A 24280-nucleotide genomic window follows, 5' to 3' on the forward strand; every position below is an offset into this window, starting at 1 on the left:
AGTAATCTGAGCGCCAGGAAAAACGCATCGACACCACTCAATGCAGGGTCTCCTGGCGCAAGAGAAAATGCCCAGTCCTGAGGGTCGCCGCGCAAAAAAGAAATAATAATCAAAACCTGTTGAACTGAATTACCAGAAGAATGAGGTTTCAAGGCCAGAAATAACTTACAATTATATTTGAAGCTCAGAAACTTATTTCTATCACCAAAAAACAAATCAGGAATAGGAATTCTTGGTTCTAGCATAGATTTCTGATCAATTGTATCTTGAATCTTTTGTACATTTATAACGAGATTATCCATTGAAGAGCACAGAGCCTGAATATCCATGTCCACAGCTGTGTCCTGAAGCACCCTAATGTCTAGGGGAAAAAAAAGACTGAACACAGAGCTGAGAAAAAAAAATGATGTCAGAACTTCTTTTTTCCCTCTATTGAGAATCATTAGATTGGCTCCTTGTAATGTTATGCAGGCAATCCAGTAACACAGTGTGCAGCAATCAGAGCACATACAGTGATCTGACAATAACCCAAAAACAATAGAACGAGCTCTCAGACGTGGAATCTCTGTAGACCGCAATATCTGAACCTATCCTAACACAACTAAAGGCAGCTGTGGATTGCGCCTGTCACTACCTATGCAACTCGGCACAGCCTGAGGAGCTGACTAGCCTGAAGATAGAAACACAAGCCTGACTTGCCTCAGAGAAATACCCCAAAGGAAAAGGCAGCCCCCCACATATAATGACTGTTAGCAAGATGAAAAGACAAAACATAGGGATGAAATAGATTCAGCAAAGTGAGGCCCGATATTCTAGAAAGAGCGAGGATAGCAAAGAGAACTATGCAGTCTACAAAAAACCCTAAAGCAAAAACCACGCAAAGGGGGCAAAAAGACCCATCGTGCCGAACTAACGGCACGGCGGTACACCCTTTGCGTCTCAGAGCTTCCAGCAAAAACGAATAGACAAGCTGGACAGAAAAAACAGCAACAAAAGCAAAGAAGCACTTATCTAAGCAGAGCAGCAGGCCACAGGAAAGATCCAGGAGCTCAGATCCATCACTGGAACATTGACAAGGAGCAAGGAAGACAGAATCAGGCGGAGTTAAATAACAAGGCAGCCAACGAGCTCACCAGAACACCTGAGGGAGGAAGCCCAGAGGCTGCAGTACCACTTGTGACCACAGGAGTAAATTCAGCCACAGAATTCACAACAGTACCCCCCCCTTGAGGAGGGGTCACCGAACCCTCCCCAGAGCCCCCAGGCCGACCAGGATGAGCCACATGAAAGGCACGAACAAGATCTGGAGCATGGACATCAGAGGCAAAAACCCAGGAATTATCTTCCTGAGCATAACCCTTCCATTTAACCAGATACTGGAGTTTCCGTCTAGAGACACGAGAATCCAAAATTTTCTCCACAATATACTCCAATTCCCCTTCCACCAAAACAGGGGCAGGAGGCTCAACAGATGGAACCATAGGTGCCACGTATCTCCGCAACAACGACCTATGGAATACATTATGTATGGAAAAGGAGTCCGGGAGGGTCAGACGAAAGGACACAGGATTGAGAATCTCAGAAATCCTATACGGACCAATAAAACGAGGTTTAAATTTAGGAGAGGAAACCTTCATAGGAATATGACGAGAAGATAACCAAACGAGATCCCCAACACGAAGTCGGGGACCCACACGGCGTCTGCGATTAGCGAAAAGTTGAGCCTTCTCCTGGGACAAGGTCAAATTGTCCACTACCTGAGTCCAGATCTGCTGCAACCTGTCCACCACAGAATCCACACCAGGACAGTCCGAAGACTCAACCTGTCCTGAAGAGAAACGAGGATGGAACCCAGAATTGCAGAAAAATGGAGAGACCAAGGTAGCCGAGCTGGCCCGATTATTAAGGGCGAACTCAGCCAACGGCAAAAAGGACACCCAATCATCCTGGTCTGCAGAAACAAAACATCTCCGATATGTTTCCAAGGTCTGATTGGTTCGTTCGGTCTGGCCATTAGTCTGAGGATGGAAAGCCGAGGAAAAAGATAGGTCAATGCCCATCCTACCACAAAAGGCTCGCCAGAACCTTGAAACAAACTGGGAACCTCTGTCAGAAACAATATTCTCAGGAATGCCATGCAAACGAACCACATGCTGGAAGAACAAAGGCACCAAATCAGAGGAGGAAGGCAATTTAGCCAAGGGCACCAGATGGACCATTTTAGAAAAGCGATCACAGACCACTCAAATGACTGACATCTTTTGAGAAACGGGAAGGTCAGAAATGAAATCCATCGAAATATGTGTCCAAGGCCTCTTCGGGACCGGCAAGGGCAAAAGCAACCCACTGGCACGTGAACAGCAGGGCTTAGCCCTAGCACAAATCCCACAGGACTGCACAAAAGTACGTACATCCCGTGACAGAGATGGCCACCAGAAGGATCTAGCCACTAACTCTCTGGTACCAAAGATTCCTGGATGACCAGCCAACACCGAACAATGAAGTTCAGAGATAACTTTACTAGTCCACCTATCAGGGACGAACAGTTTCTCGGCCGGACAACGATCAGGTTTATTAGCCTGAAATTTTTGCAACACTCGCCGCAAATCAGGGGAGATGGCAGACACAATGACTCCTTCCTTGAGGATACTCGCCGGCTCAGATAAACCCGGAGAGTCGGGCACAAAACTCCTAGACAGAGCATCCGCCTTCACATTTTTAGAGCCCGGAAGGTACGAAATCACAAAATCGAATCGAGCAAAAAATAACGACCAACGGGCCTGTCTAGGATTCAAGCGCTTGGCAGACTCGAGATAAGTAAGGTTCTTATGATCAGTCAATACCACCACGCGATGCTTAGCTCCTTCAAGCCAATGACGCCATTCCTCGAATGCCCACTTCATGGCCAGCAACTCTCGGTTGCCCACATCATAATTACGCTCAGCAGCAGAAAACTTCCTGGAAAAGAAAGCACATGGTTTCAACACTGAGCCACCAGAACCTCTCTGTGACAAAACCGCCCCTGCTCCAATCTCAGAAGCATCAACCTCGAGCTGGAACGGAAGAGAAACATCTGGTTGACACAACACAGGGGCAGAACAAAAACGATGCTTCAACTCCTGAAAAGCTTCCACGGCAGCAGAAGACCAATTAACCAAATCAGCACCCTTCTTGGTCAAATCGGTCAATGGTTTGGCAATGCTAGAAAAATTACAGATGAAGCGACGATAAAAATTAGCAAAGCCCAGGAACTTTTGCAGACTTTTCAGAGATGTCGGCTGAGTCCAATCCTGGATGGCTTGGACCTTAACCGGATCCATCTCGATAGTAGAAGGGGAAAAGATGAACCCCAAAAATGAAACTTTCTGCACCCCGAAGAGACACTTTGATCCCTTCACGAACAAAGAATTAGCACGCAGTACCTGGAAAACCATTCTGACCTGCTTCACATGAGACTCCCAATCATCAGAGAAGATCAAAATGTCATCCAAGTAAACAATCAGGAATTTATCCAGATACTCACGGAAGATGTCCTGCATAAAAGACTGAAAAACAGATGGAGCATTGGCAAGTCCGAACGGCATCACTAGATACTCAAAATGACCCTCGGGCGTATTAAATGCCGTTTTCCATTCATCTCCTTGCCTGATTCTCACCAGATTATACGCACCACGAAGATCTATCTTAGTGAACCAACTAGCCCCCTTAATCCGAGCAAACAAGTCAGATAACAATGGCAAGGGATACTGAAACTTAACAGTGATCTTATTAAGAAGGCGGTAATCAATACACGGTCTCAGCGAACCATCCTTCTTGGCTACAAAAAAGAACCCTGCTCCCAGTGGTGATGACGATGGGCGAATATGTCCCTTCTCCAGGGATTCCTTCACATAACTGCGCATAGCGGTGTGTTCAGGCACGGACAAATTAAATAAACGACCTTTAGGGAATTTACTACCAGGAATCAAATTGATAGCACAATCACAATCCCTATGCGGAGGTAGGGCATCGGACTTGGGCTTTTCAAATACATCCTGAAAATCAGACAAGAACTCTGGGACCTCAGAAGGAGTGGATGATGAAATAGACAAAAATGGAACATCACCATGTACCCCCTGACAACCCCAGCTGGATACCGACATAGAGTTCCAATCCAATACTGGATTATGGGTTTGTAGCCATGGCAACCCCAACACGACCACATCATGCAGATTATGCAGCACCAGAAAGCGAATAACTTCCTGATGTGCAGGAGCCATGCACATGGTCAGCTGGGCCCAGTACTGAGGTTTATTCTTGGCCAAAGGTGTAGCATCAATTCCTCTCAACGGAATAGGACACCGCAAAGGCTCCAAGAAAAAGCCACAACGTTTAGCATAATCCAAATCCATCAGATTCAGGGCAGCGCCTGAATCCACAAACGCCATGACCGAATACGATGACAAAGAGCATATCAAGGTAATGGACAGAAGGAATTTGGACTGTACAGTACCAATGACGGCAGACCTAGCGGACCGCTTAGTGCGCTTAGGACAATCAGAAATAGCATGAGTGGAATCACCACAGTAGAAACACAGACCATTCAGACGTCTGTATTCCTGCCGTTCAACTCTAGTCATAGTCCTATCGCACTGCATAGGCTCAGGTTTAATCTCAGACAATACCGCCAGATGGTGCACAGATTTACGCTCGCGCAAGCGACGACCGATCTGAATGGCCAAAGACATAGACTCATTCAAACCAGCAGTCATAGGAAAACCCACCATGACATCCTTAAGAGCCTCAGAGAGACCCTTTCTGAACAAAGCTGCCAGCGCAGATTCATTCCACAGAGTGAGTACAGACCACTTCCTAAATTTCTGACAATATACTTCTATATCATCCTGACCCTGGCACAAAGCCAGCAAATTTTTCTCAGCCTGATCCACTGAATTAGGCTCATCGTACAGTAATCTGAGCGCCAGGAAAAACGCATCGACACCACTCAATGCAGGGTCTCCTGGCGCAAGAGAAAATGCCCAGTCCTGAGGGTCGCCGCGCAAAAAAGAAATAATAATCAAAACCTGTTGAACTGAATTACCAGAAGAATGAGGTTTCAAGGCCAGAAATAACTTACAATTATATTTGAAGCTCAGAAACTTATTTCTATCACCAAAAAACAAATCAGGAATAGGAATTCTTGGTTCTAGCATAGATTTCTGATCAATTGTATCTTGAATCTTTTGTACATTTATAACGAGATTATCCATTGAAGAGCACAGAGCCTGAATATCCATGTCCACAGCTGTGTCCTGAAGCACCCTAATGTCTAGGGGAAAAAAAAGACTGAACACAGAGCTGAGAAAAAAAAATGATGTCAGAACTTCTTTTTTCCCTCTATTGAGAATCATTAGATTGGCTCCTTGTAATGTTATGCAGGCAATCCAGTAACACAGTGTGCAGCAATCAGAGCACATACAGTGATCTGACAATAACCCAAAAACAATAGAACGAGCTCTCAGACGTGGAATCTCTGTAGACCGCAATACCTGAACCTATCCTAACACAACTAAAGGCAGCTGTGGATTGCGCCTGTCACTACCTATGCAACTCGGCACAGCCTGAGGAGCTGACTAGCCTGAAGATAGAAACACAAGCCTGACTTGCCTCAGAGAAATACCCCAAAGGAAAAGGCAGCCCCCCACATATAATGACTGTTAGCAAGATGAAAAGACAAAACATAGGGATGAAATAGATTCAGCAAAGTGAGGCCCGATATTCTAGAAAGAGCGAGGATAGCAAAGAGAACTATGCAGTCTACAAAAAACCCTAAAGCAAAAACCACGCAAAGGGGGCAAAAAGACCCACCGTGCCGAACTAACGGCACGGCGGTACACCCTTTGCGTCTCAGAGCTTCCAGCAAAAACGAATAGACAAGCTGGACAGAAAAAACAGCAACAAAAGCAAAGAAGCACTTATCTAAGCAGAGCAGCAGGCCACAGGAAAGATCCAGGAGCTCAGATCCAACACTGGAACATTGACAAGGAGCAAGGAAGACAGAATCAGGCGGAGTTAAATAACAAGGCAGCCAACGAGCTCACCAGAACACCTGAGGGAGGAAGCCCAGAGGCTGCAGTACCACTTGTGACCACAGGAGTAAATTCAGCCACAGAATTCACAACAGGGTACATGGTGATGTTCCATTTCTGTCTATCTCATCATCCACCCCTTCTGAGGTCCCAGAGTTCTTGTCTGATTACCGGGATGTATTCGATGAGCCCAAGTCCAATGCCCTACCTCCGCATAGGGATTGTGATTGTGCTATCGAGTTGATTCCTTGTAGTAAGTTTCCTAAGGGTCGACTGTTTAATTTATCTGTACCTGAGCACGCCGCTATGCGGAGTTATGTAAAAGAATCCTTGGAGAAGGGTCATATTCGCCCGTCCTCATCGCCATTGGGAGCAGGGTTCTTTTTTGTGGCCAAGAAGGATGGTTCGCTGAGACCTTGTATTGATTACCGCCTTCTAAATAAAATCACGGTCAAATTTCAGTACACCTTGCTGCTGTTATCTGATTTGTTTGCTCAGATTAAGGGGGCTAGTTGGTTCACCAAGATAGATCTTCGTGGTGCATATAATCTTGTGCATATTAACACTAGAAGTCCCAGAGGCGGGTCATTTGACATTTCTACCTTTGAAACCCAGAGAAGGGTCAAATGACCTAAAGGATTTTATCTATAGCTTATCTTATCTCTATTCACTGTCTTTTGTTCTGTAATTAAGGCCATTACTGTTGCACCACAGGAGGATGTTTGCTGTTTTCCATGGAGTTTACCCATGTAGTTTCAAGTTTCAAGTTTAAGTCTTCAGCTCCACCTGGAGCTACTGTCTAGAGACTTCCCTGTCTCCAAACACACAACACAGAAAAAAAGCAGCTGGACATTCAACTCCCCAACCACACTCTTGAGGTGGACATATGGTGAGTAGGCATCCCGCACATCTCTTACACCTACCCACGAAAAACCCAACCCTTGTAAAGGCTGAATAACCTCTCAGCATATAGCATACTGAAGAGAAACTTCTGGGTTTCACATCACAGAAGATAACATCCTTTGTGACACTTATCTAGAGTTGAGCGAATTTCTTCTGGTCAGTGCTTATTTGGCAAGCTATAACCTGTGTGTTGAGCTCTCCATGCATGAGCTGTGACAGTGACACAGCCACGACACATGCAGCTGTGGAGCCGAACAGCTGATTAGCTGGCACACTCCATGTATTCCCTCTGCAGCTTATTCGGTAAGGTCTATAGCTTGTCGAATAAGCAGGGACCCGAAGAAATTCACTCAACTCTACACATTTCTCCCCACACATACAGTGTCAGTGACCCTGTCACATATTCCCCCACAGCCCGAAGCCGGGGCGGTTTGGCACCTTCATACACCAAGCAGGGAATTCGAAAGAAATCATCTGCATTATGCTGGGGTCACACTTCCGAGTGCAATTCTCAAAACTCGCGTGAGTCTCTCGCCTCAATACCCGGCACTGCCACTGGCACTTGGACTAGAGCATGCATCTGCATGTATTTCTATGTAGCTGAACGCTCCGGTCCCGAGTGCTGGCGGCAGTGCTGGGTATTGATGCGAGTGACTCGTGTGAGTTTCTCGCATTGCACTCGCAAGTGTGACCCCGATCTTAACCTGTAACTTCCAGGGTCTATGCTCTACTTGAAAACTGAAGTCCTGGAGGCCTAAGAACCACCTAGTTATCCGGGCATTCTTACCCTTCTTTTCCCTTAACCATGTCAGAGGTGCATCAGCGTATTCAGGGACCATTTTATAGCTAAACACTACTTCTAGAAAAGGTATACTTTTTCTCACAGGAAGACAGCTTTTGGCTCAGATACAGGATGGGATGTTCTTCCCTGCTTATTTCTTGAGACAGAATGGCTCCCAACCAGACTTCTGAAGAATCTGCCTGCATTCTTTGCTGAAGTCATGTGCAACAAGGACCGGATGTTTACACAAAGCCCACTTCAGCTCCTGGAATGCCATCTCTGTCTCAGAAGTCCATTTGACCATCGCCAACTTGATGCCTTTAAGTAGATCCGTTTACGTTGTTATGTTGTGCAATTGTGTGTTGTAATGTTATGCAATTATGGCGAAACTTGGGATAAGCTGCCGGTAAAATCCCACAATTCTCAGAAACGCCCTCAGCTTCCTCTTTGAAAGCGGTTGTGGCTACATTTGAATTGCCTCAACCTTATTTATCTGTGGCTTCATTTATGATGATCTAGCTTAAGAACTTGTCCTCTTCCTTCCCTATAGCACATTTTTAATTTTTAAATATATCAACTGAAACTCTGTAATATTCACAGAATACTTCTTATATCTTCTTCAGTGCTGCAGTTGTACAACACATTACTGTGTGAATTATTTGTCCAATGTTTAGGGCTTTATATTTCTATCTCTAATACTAAGCACTGATGTCAACTCAAGATCGTAAAACAGCTGCTGCATTACTTCTCAGGTTTTTCCCAGACTATGATAGAGTAAGGCGATGGTTGAAAAACTATACGGAAACAAAAGCGCACAAGACCATCGAGTGAAACACTTTTGGGTGCAAAGAAAAGTAAAAAGAGAGTGTTCACCTATGTAGGTTGTGTGCAGGCACAAGTCCTATGAACGCCTCAAGTCATCGTCTGCTGCTGCCTCATAGTTCGGGAATGATCTCCTCCAGAATAGTTGACCAATTTGGACAATAATACGATATCAGATTGAGCTGCTGTAATGAAGACTCTTTAGGACCAAAATGAGTTAGAATTTTTTTTTATTTCTCCAACCCATTTTAATGCTGGACTATAGTCTTTTCAAGTGAAAATATTATTTGCATGTACAGTAACTGTATGCGATTGGTATTTTCACTTGAAAATGAGATAATAGATCAGCGTTGAAACGCGTTGTGAACATAAAAAATAGTCAGTGTCACCAGCAAAGCACCCCCACAGCATCCCACCTCCTCCTCCATGCTTCACAGTGGGAACCAGGCATGTAGAGTCCATCCGTTCACCTTTCCTGCGTCGCACAAAGACATGGTGGTGGGAACCAAAGATCTCAAATTTGGACTCATCAGACCAAAGCACAGATTTCCACTGATCACATGTCCATTCCTTGTATTCTTTAGCCCAAACAAATCTCTTCTGCTTGTTGTCTGTCCTTAGCAGTGGTTTCCTAGCAGCTATTTTACCATGAAGGCCTGCTGCACAAAGTCTCCTCTTAACAGTTGTTGTAGAGATGTGTCTGCTGCTAGAACTCTGTGTGGCATTGACCTGGTATCTAATCTAATCTGAGATGCTGTTAACCTGCGATTTCTGAGGCTGGTGACTCTGATAAACTTAACCTCAGAAGCAGAGGTGACTCTTGGTCTTCCTTTCCTGTGGCGGTCCTCATGTGACCCAGTTTCTTTGTAGCGCTTGATGGTTTTTGCCACTGCACTTAGGGACACTTTCAAAGTTTTCCCAATTTTTTGTACTGACTGACCTTCAATTCTAAAAGTAATGATGGCCAATCGTTTTTCTTTACTTAGCTGCTTTTTTCTTGCCATAATACAAATTCTAACAGTGTATTCAGTCGGACTATCAGCTGTGTATCCACCAGACTTCTGCACAACACAACTGATGGTCCCAACCCTATTTTTAAGGCAAGAAATCCCATTTATTAAACTTGACAGGGCACACCTGAGAAGTGAAAACAATTTCCGGAGACTACCTCTTGAAGCTCATCAAGAGAATGCCAAGAGTGTGCAAAGCAGTCAAAGCAAAAGGTGGCTACTTTGAAGAACTTAGAATATAAGACATATTTTCAGTTGTTTCACACTTTTTTGTTAAGTATATAATTCCACATGTGTTAATTAATAGTTTTGATGCCTTTAGTGTCAATTTACAATTTTCATAGTCAGGAAAATACAGAAAAAACTTTTGGTCTGTACTGTATACGCCCAGTGTACAATCAGACAAAGCAAAATATTGAATATAAAATATTAGTGCTTACCATTTGTTAATCCTTATATATTATTTCTAAACACTTTTTTGGTGACTACTTTGTATCTCCGTTCATACTGCACCCACACACACTCATGATACACCATTTGAAAGGTAAACTTGACCCCTTCAGCAAGAAAATAGTCAAACAAATCACACATCCACAATGTGAACACAAAATGCAGTTTTAACATTAATTTTAATAAACCTGCAGTAAGGAAAAATTACCTGCAGGTGGCACCACACTACCCCTAAGCACAATACTACAAAGCTGCTTACAGACCTCACAAACAAATCCTAACATTTGCCGACCTCCTTGCCCTGCCGATTTCAGGCACATTGGATGATTGCACACTTCAATTCAGGTGAGTCACATATGCTAACATATTTGTAAACATGCACTGCCTATTCACTTGCTCGGTTTATACTCCACCGACACACACAAATGATACACCATTTCAAAGGTCAAATTACCTGCAGGTGGCATTTGCCTTGGGGTCTTTCCAGCTTGTCGAAGTGCTTGCCCAGCCTGTTTCAGGCAAATTTGAGGATTGCACACTTCACTGCAGGTGAGTCACATATGCAAACACATTTGTAAACATGAACTGTTTTTTCGGTGATTACTTCGCACAACACACACAAATAAAACACCATTTGAAAGGTAAACTTGCCCCTTCAGCAAGAAATGACACAAACAAACCACACATTCACGATTTGATCAATACTGTTTAAACATTCATTTTCAGAAACCTGCAGAAAAAAACAATAACCTGCAGGTGGCACCACAACATCAAGACATTTTTTTAGCCTCTACTTATCAAGACAATTATTGTATTACCAATCTACATATATAAATACCTCTCTGTGTTCATCATCTCATTAAATACATTAACATTTGATCAGCTTGATTTTCCTGAAATTGCCTGTGCCCCCGACAACCAATGTGTGAAAATTTTGCAGCTAGTATATCAAGCTCACAAACTCCATTTTTTGCTTTATAGATGCCATCATGACTTTGTTCAAAGAGCATCATAATTGATGTAATATTTGTATTAGTTATTTCTTTCATGGACTTGCCTTGATATTATTTGCACATTTAGCGTCACATATTTCCTCTGTTTGGTGACTTTAATCTATTGAGCTGTGTTCACATGCTGCCCTGTGCCGCTGTGGATTTTCCAATGTTCCTTTGCATCATCACTTAAAGTGGTTTTCCACTTTTAGGAAAATATTACAAAATCCCTATAACAACAGTGAGAGCAAGTCTTAAGGTACCGTCACACTGAACGATATCGCTAGCGATCCGTGACGTTGCAGCGTCCTGGCTAGCGATATCGTTCAGTTTGACAGGCAGCAGCGATCAGGATCCTGCTGTGATGTCGTTGGTCACTGCAGAAAGTCCAGCACTTTATTTCGTCGCTCGACTCCCTGCAGACATCGCTGAATCGGCGTGTGTGATGCCGATTCAGCGATGTCTTCACTGGTAACCAAGGTAAACATCAGGTTACTAAGCGCAGGGCCGCGCTTAGTAACCCGATGTTTACCCTGGTTACCATCGTAAAAGTAAAAAAAAAAAACAGTACATACTTACCTTCCGCTGTCTGTCCCTCGGCGCTCTGCTTCTCTGCACTGGCTGTGAGCGCCGGCCAGCCGGAAAACACAGCGGTGACGTCACCGCTCTGCTTTCCGGCCGCTGTGCTCAGTCAGTGCAGGAAAGCACAGCGCCGGGGACAGACAGCGGAAGGTAAGTATGTAGTGTTTTTTTTTTTTACTTTTACGATGGTAACCAGGGTAAACATCGGGTTACTAAGCGCGGCCCTGCGCTTAGTAACCCGATGTTTACCCTGGTTACCGGCATCGTTGGTCGCTGGAGAGCTGTCTGTGTGACAGCTCTCCAGCGACCAAACAGCGACGCTGCAGCGATCGACATCGTTGTCGGTATCGCTGCAGCATTGCTTAGTGTGACGGTACCTTTAATCATCCATGGGTCCAGGATCGGCTTACTGAGGCTGTACAGGTCTCATTGTTTTGGCATCAACAGTGATGTCATGTTGACAGCCTGCATCTCTGATTTAGCCAACCACTGAGCTTAGTAGCTGTGCAGAGGTAGATGGCATGAGCTGTCAATCTTAGTGATTGACCGCAGTGGTGATATTCGCAACATGATGTAGCTGCTGCAGCCAAAACTCCAAGACCTGAGCAACGTCAGGGACCAAAAGACAGTGAGTACCTACTCTGTTATTTTTGGAATTTTAGATTGTCCTGAAAATGAAAGATTATATTAATTATGCAGGCACACAACTGTTTCACCTGCAAAACCACAGGGGGCAATCATGATGCCCGCACAGTTTGCAGGTGTACAAATGTTTTCCTGCAAGATTAAAGGAAACATGTCATGTAAACTCTGGCGGTGACTGAAGCCCCGCCACTGCACCCAAGAAAAGGGTGCTTGGAGTAATAAAGTTAATTTCCTCCTGGCAGTGGGGCTCTCAGTGTGGATGCTGGGCAGCTGCAATTCTCTACTAACCTGAAGATTAACCCCATAGCCCCATATCACTTTTTTTTTACATGACAGGTTCCTTTTAACAGAGAACAGTAAAAAGACTGCAGCAATACAAGGTTTAGAGAGACTAATGCATATAGACACAGCCTAACTATCCCTTGACCAGGTAGCCTTGTCACTCTCTTCTGAGTTTTATCTGCTTTTACAATCTGTTCTCTTACATGCATGCACTTTCTCATTTTTTATACTGCTTTCAGTAATTAGTAAATACTTTTAAAGTGCACCTGTCACCCCGAAAATTGCGGGTGAGGTAAGCCCACCGGCATCAGGGGCTTATCTACAGCATTCTGTAATGCTGTAGATAAGCCCCCGATGTTACCTGAAAAAGGTGAAAAAGACGTTATATTATACTTACCCAGGGGCGGTCCCGCTGCTGGTCAGGTCGGATGGGCGCCTCCGGTCCGCTGCGGCGACTCCCATCTTCTTTTCATGACGTCCTCTTCTGATCTTCAGCCACGGCTCCGGCGCAGGCGTACTTTGCTCTGCCCTGTTGAGCGCAGACAAAGTACTGCAGTACGCCTGCGCCGGAGCCGTGGCTGAAGATCAGAAGAGGACGTCATGGAAAGAAGATAGGAGGCGCCGCAGCGGACCGGAGACGCCCATCCGACCTGACCAGCAGCGGGACCGCCCCTGGGTAAGTATAATATAACGTCTTTTTCTCCTCTTTCAGGTAACATCGGGGGCTTATCTACAGCATTACAGAATGCTGTAGATAAGCCCCTGATGCCGGTGGGCTTACCTCACCCGGGATTTTCGGGGTGACAGGTTCCCTTTAACACCTTTGCAGACAACTTTTAGAGTATATTCCAGAAGCAGCATTAATAACATTTCCCTAAGATGTCATATACTATATAATTGTCTAAGGGTCACTTCCGTCTTTCTGTCTTTCTGTCTGTCATGGAAATCCCAAGTCGCTGACTGGTTGTGGCCAGCTGGCCGCGACCAATCAGCGACGGGCACAGTCCGGCCGCCAAATGGCCACTCCCTACTCCCTGCACTCAGTGCCTCCTCCATATTCCCCCCCAGTCAGCGCCCGCCACCCACATAGCGTTGTAGCAGTCCATTAAACCGACTGCGTTACACCGCGGCATAACGTGCTGCCTATGCAGCATCAATAGTAAAAAGATCTAATGTTAAAAATAATTATATGACAGTGGGAATACCGCGCTACAGGTGGCTAGAACTAATGAACATGCGAGATAATCCTATGTTGTGCAGAACCGCATATGGTCCTGAGCGGTAGCTGCTATATATAATATATAAGGGATCACACTCATTAAAGATGACTGCTGATAGTATAGTCCTTGCTTCTATGTTGTGCAAAACCGCATATGATCCTAAGTGGTAGCTGCTATATAATATTCAAATGACCGCCTGGGGATCGCACACATAAATGGTGACTACTGAAAATATAGTCCTTACTTGGTACGTAGGTGTCGTCGCACGGGTGGACTGTTAGCCTCAGATTCGGATGACGAGGTTGCGCTCATAGAAGTCCGATGCGCCGGAGACAAGTCCCGTCCCTCTGGTAGGTGAATGTGCAGCTATCAGGCACAGCCTATAGCGGTGGCTGCGGGTATGGCAGGCAAAGGCTGCTTGGGTTGCGTGTAGAGCCAAAGACGTCCCGGCCGGAGGCGTCCCTGGATACACGTGGAAGATGGCCGACACCGCCGAGCAGTGAGTGACCCTGATGAAGAAGTGCGTGACACTTTGTAACGCATAGGTTTGGACTGGCCCCACTGAGTCTCCTTAGGCCAAGTGACGTCACTCACTGCTCGGCGGTGTCGGCCATCTTCCACGTGTATCCAGGGACGCCTCCGGCCGGGACGTCTCTGGCTCTACACACAACCCAAGCAGCCTTTGCCTGCCATACCCGCAGCCACTGCTATAGGTTGCGCCTGATAGCTGCACATTCACCTACCAGAGGGACGGGACTTGTCTCCGGCGCATCGGACTTCTATGAGCGCAACCTCGTCATCCGAATCTGAGGCTAACAGTCCACCCGTGCGACGACACCTACGTACCAAGTAAGGACTATATTTTCAGTAGTCACCATTTATGTGTACGATCCCCAGGCGGTCATTTGAATATTATATAGCAGCTACCGCTTAGGATCATATGCGGTTTTGCACAACATAGAAGCAAGGACTATACTATCAGCAGTCATCTTTAATGAGTGTGATCCCTTATATATTATATATAGCAGCTACCGCTCAGGACCATATGCGGTTCTGCACAACATAGGATTATCTCGCATGTTCATTAGTTCTAGCCACCTGTAGCGCGGTATTCCCACTGTCATATAACAGTTTATTTCTCTTGTTTGTCGGATTGGGCACATTATCCGACTGGGATACCAGCGGCACTTGTGGAGTTTTCACGTGTTGTTTTAGCGCCAGTGTATTTCATTGTTTAGTGTTAAAAATAATTAAAAAAAATAAAAATCATGATATTCTCATCTTCCTGAGCCTTTCCCGTTCCTCACGATGCTCCAGGCTATGCATTGCGGTCTCGCGAGATGATGACGTAGCACTCTCACGAGACCGCTACGTCATCATCTCGCGAAACCGCAAAGCATTCTTGGGACCGGAGGAGCATCGCTAAACGTCTCACCTGGATCCGGAGGCCGACGGAGGGTGAGTATATAACTATTTTTAATTTAATTTTTTTTTTATGGGGATTTCGTGCCCACACTGCTATATAGTACTTGGGCTGTGTTACTTGTGTTGCATGGCTGCTATATACTACGTGGGCTGGGCTATATATTACGTGGGCAGTGTTATATACTACGTGGGCAGTGTTATATACTGCGTGGGCTGTGTTATATACTATGTGGGCAGTGTTATATACTACGTGGGCAGTGTTATATACTGCGTGGGCTGTGTTATATACTACGTGGGCAGTGTTATATACTACGTGGGCAGTGTTATATACTACGTGGCAGTGTTATATACAGCATGGGCTGTGTTATATACTACGTGGGCAGTGTTATATGCTACGAGCCTGTGTTATATACTACGTGGGCTGTGTTACATATTACGTAGGCTGTGCTATATTTTACGTGGGCTGTGTTATATACTACGTGGCTGTGCTATATGCTACGTGGGCAGTGTTATATACTAAGTGGCTGCTATATACTATGTGGCTGCTATATACTACATGGCTATGCTTTATACTACGTGGCTGTGCTATATACTACATGGATGTCTGTGTTATGTGGGCTATGTTATATACTGCGTGGGCTGTGCTATATACTGTGTGGGTTGTGTTATATACTACATGACTATGCTATATACTATGTGGCTCCTATATACTACATGGTTGTGTTATATACTACGTGGCTGCTATATATTACGTGGGCTGTGTTATATACTACGTGGCTGTGTTATATACTATGTGGCTGTGTTATATCCTACGTGGCTGCTATATACTACTACGTGGCTGCTATATACTACATGGCTGTGCTATATACTATGTGGGCTGTGCTATATACTATGTGGGCTGTGCTATATACTATGTGGGCTGTGTTATATACTACATGGCTGCTATATACTATGTGGCTCCTATATACTACGTGGCTGCGCTATATACTACGTGGCTGTCTGTGTTAAGTGGGCTGTGCTATATACTATGTGGTTGCTATATACATACATAAATATTCTAGACTACCGTTAGAATTGGGCCACCATCTAGTGCCATAATAACATGCAGGGTTACGATATTGCAGTCAGCCTTTATTGATATGTAATATGAGAATGAATATAAGCTTGAAATTTCCCCAAGGTCAGTTGTAAGAAGCCCATCTCGCTGATAATATTAGGTTACTTTTAATGTCAGCATGCACGTACATAACATACACAGAGGTTATAGACTGAATAATGCTGAGATAATGTGATAGATTTTCATATAAATGCCGGTCTGGTTATTATGGCTGCAAGAAACATATTTACTTAAGTATTTGAAAAATTGTGCTTTCACTGCTTAAATGACAGATTGATTTTTTTTGGAGAGAAGAGGATTCTTTACTCTCAGGTTTCTTAAGGATGAGTCCAGTGTGATTTGTCATCAATCATTCATCATGGATGGTCCTTCACATGGCTCTGAGGAGAGGCTGCACCTCATTCGTTCTGCACATTACAGAGATGATCAGAGACCTGGGATGGAGCTTCCACAGATGAATGGACCATAAATGATGACACAGACGTGTTGTACAGGTACAGAAACCTTATGCCGTGCACTGCAGAACAAGCAGTGATTGCAGCTGCTGCAGAACGTCTTGCATAATACAATGGAGAATGTCTTGACTTCCTATAAAATATATCATTATTGATGCATGCATCTAGTTGGAAGCTAAAGAATGACTGACAGCTCTATGAATCAAACAAGTAATTAATAAGACCAGCACAGCCAGTATCCCTCTTTATGGACAGCACTTAATAGGATGCTCCTGTATCAGCTTGCCCTATTGATCGCCAGGTAAGCTAATGATAATGCACAGCAGTGAACAGCGCCATCCCCTGGGGATCTACAGGAAATCACCACTCCTGTTGTGGATTTGGAATTCGCCCACATTTTCTTTCTGGTGAGATGGAAGACATCTGTGTCCAGCTGGGATCCCCCTCCATGTGATCTATGGAGTTTCTCCAATCCCCCAGGGGTGGCACTGTACCCACCACAGTTTTGCTAACAGATCCCACTTGAAGGAGACTTCTTACTTCTTAGGAGACCTCTACCAAGAGAACATGACAGCAGCATTACCTTGCTGATCTGCTGTGAGCTGCAGGCATCCTTGCTGTGAGATCACCAGTGTTATAAATATCTCTAGCAGTGCCAGTGCTCAGGTTAGCAGCCAGCCATACCTACCATCTGCATACCAGGCTACAGACACACTGGCAGCTGCTGCAGGAGCCCCTGGGGCAGCAAAATGTACTTGGGATATTCCCTATTGAAAGAATGAGCTTACCTTCACTGTGCTCTGTCACATTATTTCTCCTCTCCACGACTCATCTCTGGGCAGAAGTGCTAGCAGCTCCCAAGCAGAAGAAAGCCAAGGGGCATCTCCTGAGGGGCTCCAGTAACCACATCACAGGTGCCACCTTACCATCCCTGGGATCAGAGCTCAGAGGGTCCCAGTGGAGCACAGCAGGGCGCAGGACTGGCAGCCTGTACTGCAGAGTGGGCATTGGATTCCATCTCCAGATTCACCCAGATGGCAAAGTCAATGGCTCACACGAGGCTGACCATTTAAGTAAGTTGATTTTGTCTTGTTTTACTTCTTAAAGATGAGAAATGTATCTGCTGGCTTTTTACAGTGCGAAAAAAAATTAGAGCTAAACTATTCTGTTCTGTTTTACTCTTCTGCTCTGGCACTGACACTTTTCATCAAAGAAATCTTCATTCTTCCCTTTATTTTACACACTGTAGCAATGTATATAGCAATCACTGTATGTGAGACTCATATACAGTATATACTTACACACACACGTATATAGATATACGCCCTATTATGACTTTTTCTCTTTACGCTAAAACTTTCACTGTTACATTATTTAGTGGGTCCAGGATCATATGTCTATTATATTACGTAATATATATCTAAGTTAATAACTTTTTACTTTTTATATATATTATATAAATAAATAAATATCCAAGCTAACTTATTACTTTTTACAATATATATATATACGGTGTATATATACATATATATATATATATATGTATATACATATATATACATGAATATATATATATCTAACTTGATAACTTACTACATATTAGTCAACACAGGGAATGTGAAGGTATATATATATATTTATCAGTATATAAGTATATCTTATACTACTAATTATTCTGTTCGTTTTTCTACAATATTATTAGTAATAATAATATATTGTAAGAAAGAAAAGTCATACAAGTTATTAAGATGCAAATTGAGAGAAGGCATGAAGCATTCCATAAGATCTTCCTGTCTATTCTATATCAGGCATAAAGTTTAAAAGCCTCTTATTAATTATTAAAGCCTGGTTTCCTTACAAACATAATAATCATCTAACACAGCAGACAACGCACATTATAGCCTTCATTGCACTTGTGAGCTCCTTAAGAGATTGACCTGAGCGATCACAATGCCTATGTACATAGCTTCTCTCTCTCCAATATTTCTTCATTTCTTCGTTCCGTTCTCTTTCTCATTCATCTGAGCCTAAATTGGGGTCTATCGAGTGTAAACTCCCTATCTTCAATACCTCTTGGTGATTATTTCTGGACAAGTAGGCTAACTATACTGCATATCAATTATTATTTTACATGAGCGCTAGAGACTTTATCAGATTCATATAATCTTTCCACACTTCAGTAAGTAGCTCAGCGTGATGGATTCCGCCTTGTGAGACGGAAATGCGAGGCTTTCGGAATGGATTAGAAGCCTTTGAAACTTATGTTTTATTCAGTCCAAATAAAAAGGACTTATCCACTTGTCAGGACAATCTAAAATGAGTTTTACTGAAGAATTTACAGGTAGAAAGTATTTAGAAGTGTTCTAATCTGTGAAGCAAGAGCAGATACTGTAATGTGTAAATTCTACATTCTGTGAAGTCATTTGTTAGATATTATTGTTTAATTTTTACGTTTATCTTATTATCATTATTATTCCAAAGACATACTGATAGGGAATTTAGATTTTGAGCCTCATCGGGGACAGCGATGATAATGTGTGCAAAAACTGTGAAGCGCTGCGGAATATGTTAGTGCTATATAAAAATAAAGATTATTATTACCTTATTTTTTGTGCATGTATATTTTTTAGTTGTGAATAAGTTAAATATTAAAACGGTTTAATAATGTAAAAGTTAGGAATCCACTAGTTTACAATCTTTAGTAATGTTCTAGACCACTTAGAACCATGAATTACATAAAAAAAAAAAAACATTAAATAACACAATAAAACTCAATTTATTTATATTCGTAAACTACCAAAAGAGGTTCGGGATAAGGTTCAATTTGAATGAGTATGGGTCAAATAAAAGTAAAAGATTACTCATATTAAACCCATCCTTATTTAAGGCAATACATAACCTTTATTATTTTACTGTTATTTTTAATATTATTCTGCCATATCGTGTGATTTTATATTGCCGGTAGCATAACATAAAATCTTCTGTAATAATACATATGGCGATATTCATATTGACTGATTTGGAGAGTTTTTCATAGGGGAAATAAATAAATTTTATTTTTTGAAATTTTTTTTTTTAACATGACTGGATATTTGTCGACCCTTTTTTGCTTTTAAAGGACAAAATATTGCCTGACTGCATCAGTTTGCAGTACTCAATTATTACCGTAAAAAAGTAAAGTTAATTAAAAGTTTATAAAGTAACATATGCCTCCCAGTTTGTAACCCATCATTATTATACAAAGGCAAATAGAAGATACATATATACAAGGCATATGATAGTAATTTGCCATTACGGTAAAGTTTACATTGGCAAAATTTTCTTCTAGATTATTTTTGTTTGTTTTTTTAACAACTGATCTAAACACACTGATATGTACAAGTATACGATGTGGTTTGACCACATTAGCATTTTGGGTTCTGTCCCATAGGAATGAAGGAGAATTTTCTACAGATCCTTTTAAAATTAAATGAAAAGAATAACTAAGGCAAACTTAGGTTTCCTGGCATCGGTTTACATCCCATAAAAATTAATACGATCCGTCAAAGGGCCGTGCAGGTGATATAAGGAGCAGCACCAGTATGACTCCAGCATTATAGGAGCAATTTGAAACAACCCTAGTAGTTTATAGCTCGTTTAATGAGTGGCTTTGTGGCCTTATCATTACTAATACTATGCCGCCTGTAACCTTTCAGTATGAACGGAGTAATAACTCGGAGTTTGCATGTTTTCCCTGAAATATTCTTGGCTTCTATCGGGACACTGCAAGTTCTTCCAACAACACGCCGGCAGATTATGTGGCTTACTTACTAGTAATGGGGCCATTTCAGATACAAAACATGGTGAATGTGGTGCAGTTTCCTGTAAATGAGCAGATATATGAGATCCTCTCATATCTCGTCTGGTTGAGTCGCACTTTACGTTCTTCGAATCGACAAGATGGGACCTGATTTATCTACTAAAGTAAAACTATCACTGTTGACCCTGGATGGGAGCGGTGTTATTTTGACTTGGAGCTGTGATTGAGATGTTTGACAGGCCACTGAAACATGGAGACTTGTGTTTGTGTCAGTGAAAGAATTCTGGGAATTTAGGAGCCCTGCTTAACAGGTGCATTTAACAAAATGACATTCAGTGCATGGATACAGGGCCACACGGTGAGCGCCGTCTAAGGAGAGAAATCTGTGCTCCGACAAGAACACACAAGGAGAGGGAAGAACCATAGTGTATGGTGGACAATACATGACGGTACAGAATTAGACCCAATGATAGCACTGGTGGCCAGTCAGTAGTTATCTGAAAACAGATTTTTATTTCATTTTTTTCGACAGTAAAAATGAATTCTATTTAATAATAATAATCTTTATTTTTATATAGCGCTAACATATTCCGCAGCTCTTTACATTTTGCACACATTATCTATTTGTTTATAGCCAAGCCTAACTGCAATTGAAATATTTGTTCCTATTCTTATGCAATCATAATAAAATAATGACAGTACTAAAAATCTGTTTTATTATTTTAATTAGACACAGTTCACATTGGAATAGATTCCCTTTCCGACAGGGTGGTAATAATCCAGTAATATGCGGCACTATTCTTGCTGTCAAAAATACGGAAACCCTAATTTTTCAAGGCAAAATAAAATGCTCTTTTATGATCAGAAATCATGATACTAGTGTGAACAGAGCTTTACAATGTCTGCTACATGGTAACAACAGATATTAAGTGACAATCTCTAATATCAACCATTATAAACGACCATGGGTGTTGCTGCATAGCTTTATGCCGGCTACAGACAAACATATGAAAAAATCATCTGATTTGGATAATTTTTTTCTAGGCTCCATCAGATTTTCATCAATGTGTTATCCAATTTCTGTTTTTTTACGTGATGTCCGTGTGTGATCCGTTACAACTACATTGAAAAGTGTACAGAATCGAATACAGTTTCCTAGGTTTATCATAGAAATCTATCCCTAGAAAATGTGCGCCACTCAGAATCGAATACAGTTTCCTAGGTTTATCATAGAAATCTATCCCTAGAAAATGTGCGCCACTCGGATGTTCCGTATGGGATCCAATTTTGTTTCTCGCACCCACAAACTTCAATGTGAAAGTCTCAACTGAGACGCGGATGAAATTATTGCATGCTGCGATTTTTCTCATGGACAGTCAGACCGAGAAAAAAATTGTTGATCTGAAAAGCACTACTAAATAACATGGGTCAGTGTGATATCCGCTAAAAATTGGACAGCACACGTCCGATTTATACACATGTTTACATGAGCCCTCATACAGAGCCCCCTTCTCTTTTTCAGTCTCAGACCACCGTTCATTTTTTTTTGTTTTGCTATTATATTTATGTACCAGGTGGATAAGAATAAACCAAGTTAAAAGTTTTTTCCAGATATGGAATCATTCCATAAGAAAAATATTTAAAATGAACCCATGATGTTGAAAATGCCATCCAACTTGCATTTAGTATTGTATAGAGCAGGAGGAGCGGCAATATTTATATACATATTGTGGCAGAAGATTTTATATACTTAGTAAATTATTCGTTGAAATATCTGTTCATTATTAAGAGTCCAGTGGCCCCATATCCTTCATTGTCTAAGTTTAGATATTTAAGCTAGAACAATCAGAGAAATAAAGAATCAAATTGTTAGCTATACTGAATCATTTTCCCAAATAATATGTGTATTAATTTGATCAGCAAATGTTTCTTTAAAGCAAGGTGTCTGCTGATTGCATTGCATGGTCAGCATGACACATTCACTTTGAAGCATGAAGGAACTATGTAAATATTCTAAATAATCAATGCTGTCACTTTACCTATTTTATTACATGCTGGCATTCTAAGTAGATGAGTAACATCTCATTTTTTTTTACTTTGATATCAAAGTAGATTCTGCTCCAAGAATCAAATAAAAGAAAACATTTTAAATACTCTGTGAATAAGCTTCCTATCAATTTCAATGGGAAAACGTGCGTATAGAAAAAGAAGCAACTTGTCAATCCTTAAAGGGGTTGTCCAGTGAACAAAAGTTCATTTTAATCAATAGATCTTGGAATAATAAGTTTCACAATTGGATGTGTTTAAATATAATGTCCCTCTGCTGAAATAATCTTATAAATGTTCCCCTGCTGTGTACTGTGTAATGGCCGTGACTGACAGTGCAGGAATATGCAGAACCTACAAGAAACAAAATGAGCAAAAACCCTGCTGTACCGGAATAAGTAAAAAAGCAAAAGTACATTTAAATAACACAGAGTTCTTAGTGATACTGTTTTTGATCAAAAATAGCATGAAAGCCATCCCACCAACGACAAGGTGACTCTGATCGGGACAGGACCTACGCTGTCTATTATTAACCTTACTGTGTGTCAGAGTTGACAGGAACATGGTCTGATCATACCACAGCTCCTGGGCAGGGAAGGACGCTTTATGTTTTTGAGAGGTAAAACATTTCTCTGCCTGTTTTTAAATGATGCTTTATCTCTTAAAATAATCTGTGATCCCCTGCCGTCCTGTCTGTATACTCTCTTTTGCTTCCTCCTCTGCCTAGGAGATGTGGTATGATCAGACTATGTCCCTGCATGGTAAGACACGGCCATTACACATTTTTTTAATCACTTCCTATTGTGGAAATTATTATTATTCCAAGATCTAGAGAACAAAATTAACTTTTGTTCGTGGGACAACCTCTATAAGGCATTCCTTCTTAAAATCAAAAACACTCCAACTCTGAGTACTTATCATTCAAAGCTGAATACAATTCTCCTGGTCCAAAAAACGCATCAGTAATGCCGTAGACACTCCAAAAAATGTTTTTTTTCTATGTGGATTTTTATCCAGAAACATCCAAATAAAAAAAACTGTGTAATCATACCTTTAAGCCTCAGTTAGACGTTCGTGTAAGAAGACCAAAATGCACGGACTGGCCATGGGTTTCCGAACCTGAACTTGAGAGGGCTCATATATTCCTGTGATAAGGCTGCCAAATTTGGTATGGAGACCAACGGCCAGCTGTGCATCAAGATCTGTACCCGAACCATCTTACGTGGACGTCTGAATGAGGCTTGGGTGCGATTACACTGAGCCTTTTGTTAATATTTTAGAGCAGAACCTGTGCAGAAAATAGCAAAACTCAAATTTCCCCTAAAAAACTCTACAAAATTCCTCAGTGTGAATATACACCAGTGTTATGTTAGCACATAGCTTTTTAAAGTGTATTGTAGAACAGATTCTGATCCTAATTAATTTCAAATTCTCTATGAAAACGCTATCTATTCACTTCAGCATAATATACAGCACATGGTGATATGGTTTTTTTGTGTTGACAATTTTGTTTGCAGTTCTGCTAGAAAAACCACTCCTAAATTAACTTGTGCATCATCAGAAACAGACAAAAATGCCCCATACAGAAAACCTGCTTCAAAAAACACACCCAAAAATGGGCCAAAAATCTTTTGGTATACATTTAAAATCCATGTATAAAAACTCCATGGGAACATACACATT

General features: G+C 42.1%; 1 protein-coding gene across 1 annotated transcript in view; it reads left to right on the forward strand.

Moving 5' to 3' along the window:
* The first annotated feature begins 17284 nt into the window (after window positions 1–17284).
* Window positions 17285–24280, forward strand: part of FGF5 (fibroblast growth factor 5) — a 258665-nt gene continuing 251669 nt past the window's right edge. Inside the window, exon 1 of the mRNA XM_069745704.1 lies at window positions 17285–17825. Coding sequence (XP_069601805.1) covers window positions 17531–17825 — 295 coding nt within the window. The 5' untranslated portion in view covers window positions 17285–17530. The remainder of the gene's footprint in view (window positions 17826–24280) is intronic.

Source organism: Ranitomeya imitator, chromosome 1 (genome assembly GCF_032444005.1).
Source record: "Ranitomeya imitator isolate aRanImi1 chromosome 1, aRanImi1.pri, whole genome shotgun sequence".
Lineage (NCBI taxonomy): Eukaryota > Metazoa > Chordata > Amphibia > Anura > Dendrobatidae > Ranitomeya > Ranitomeya imitator.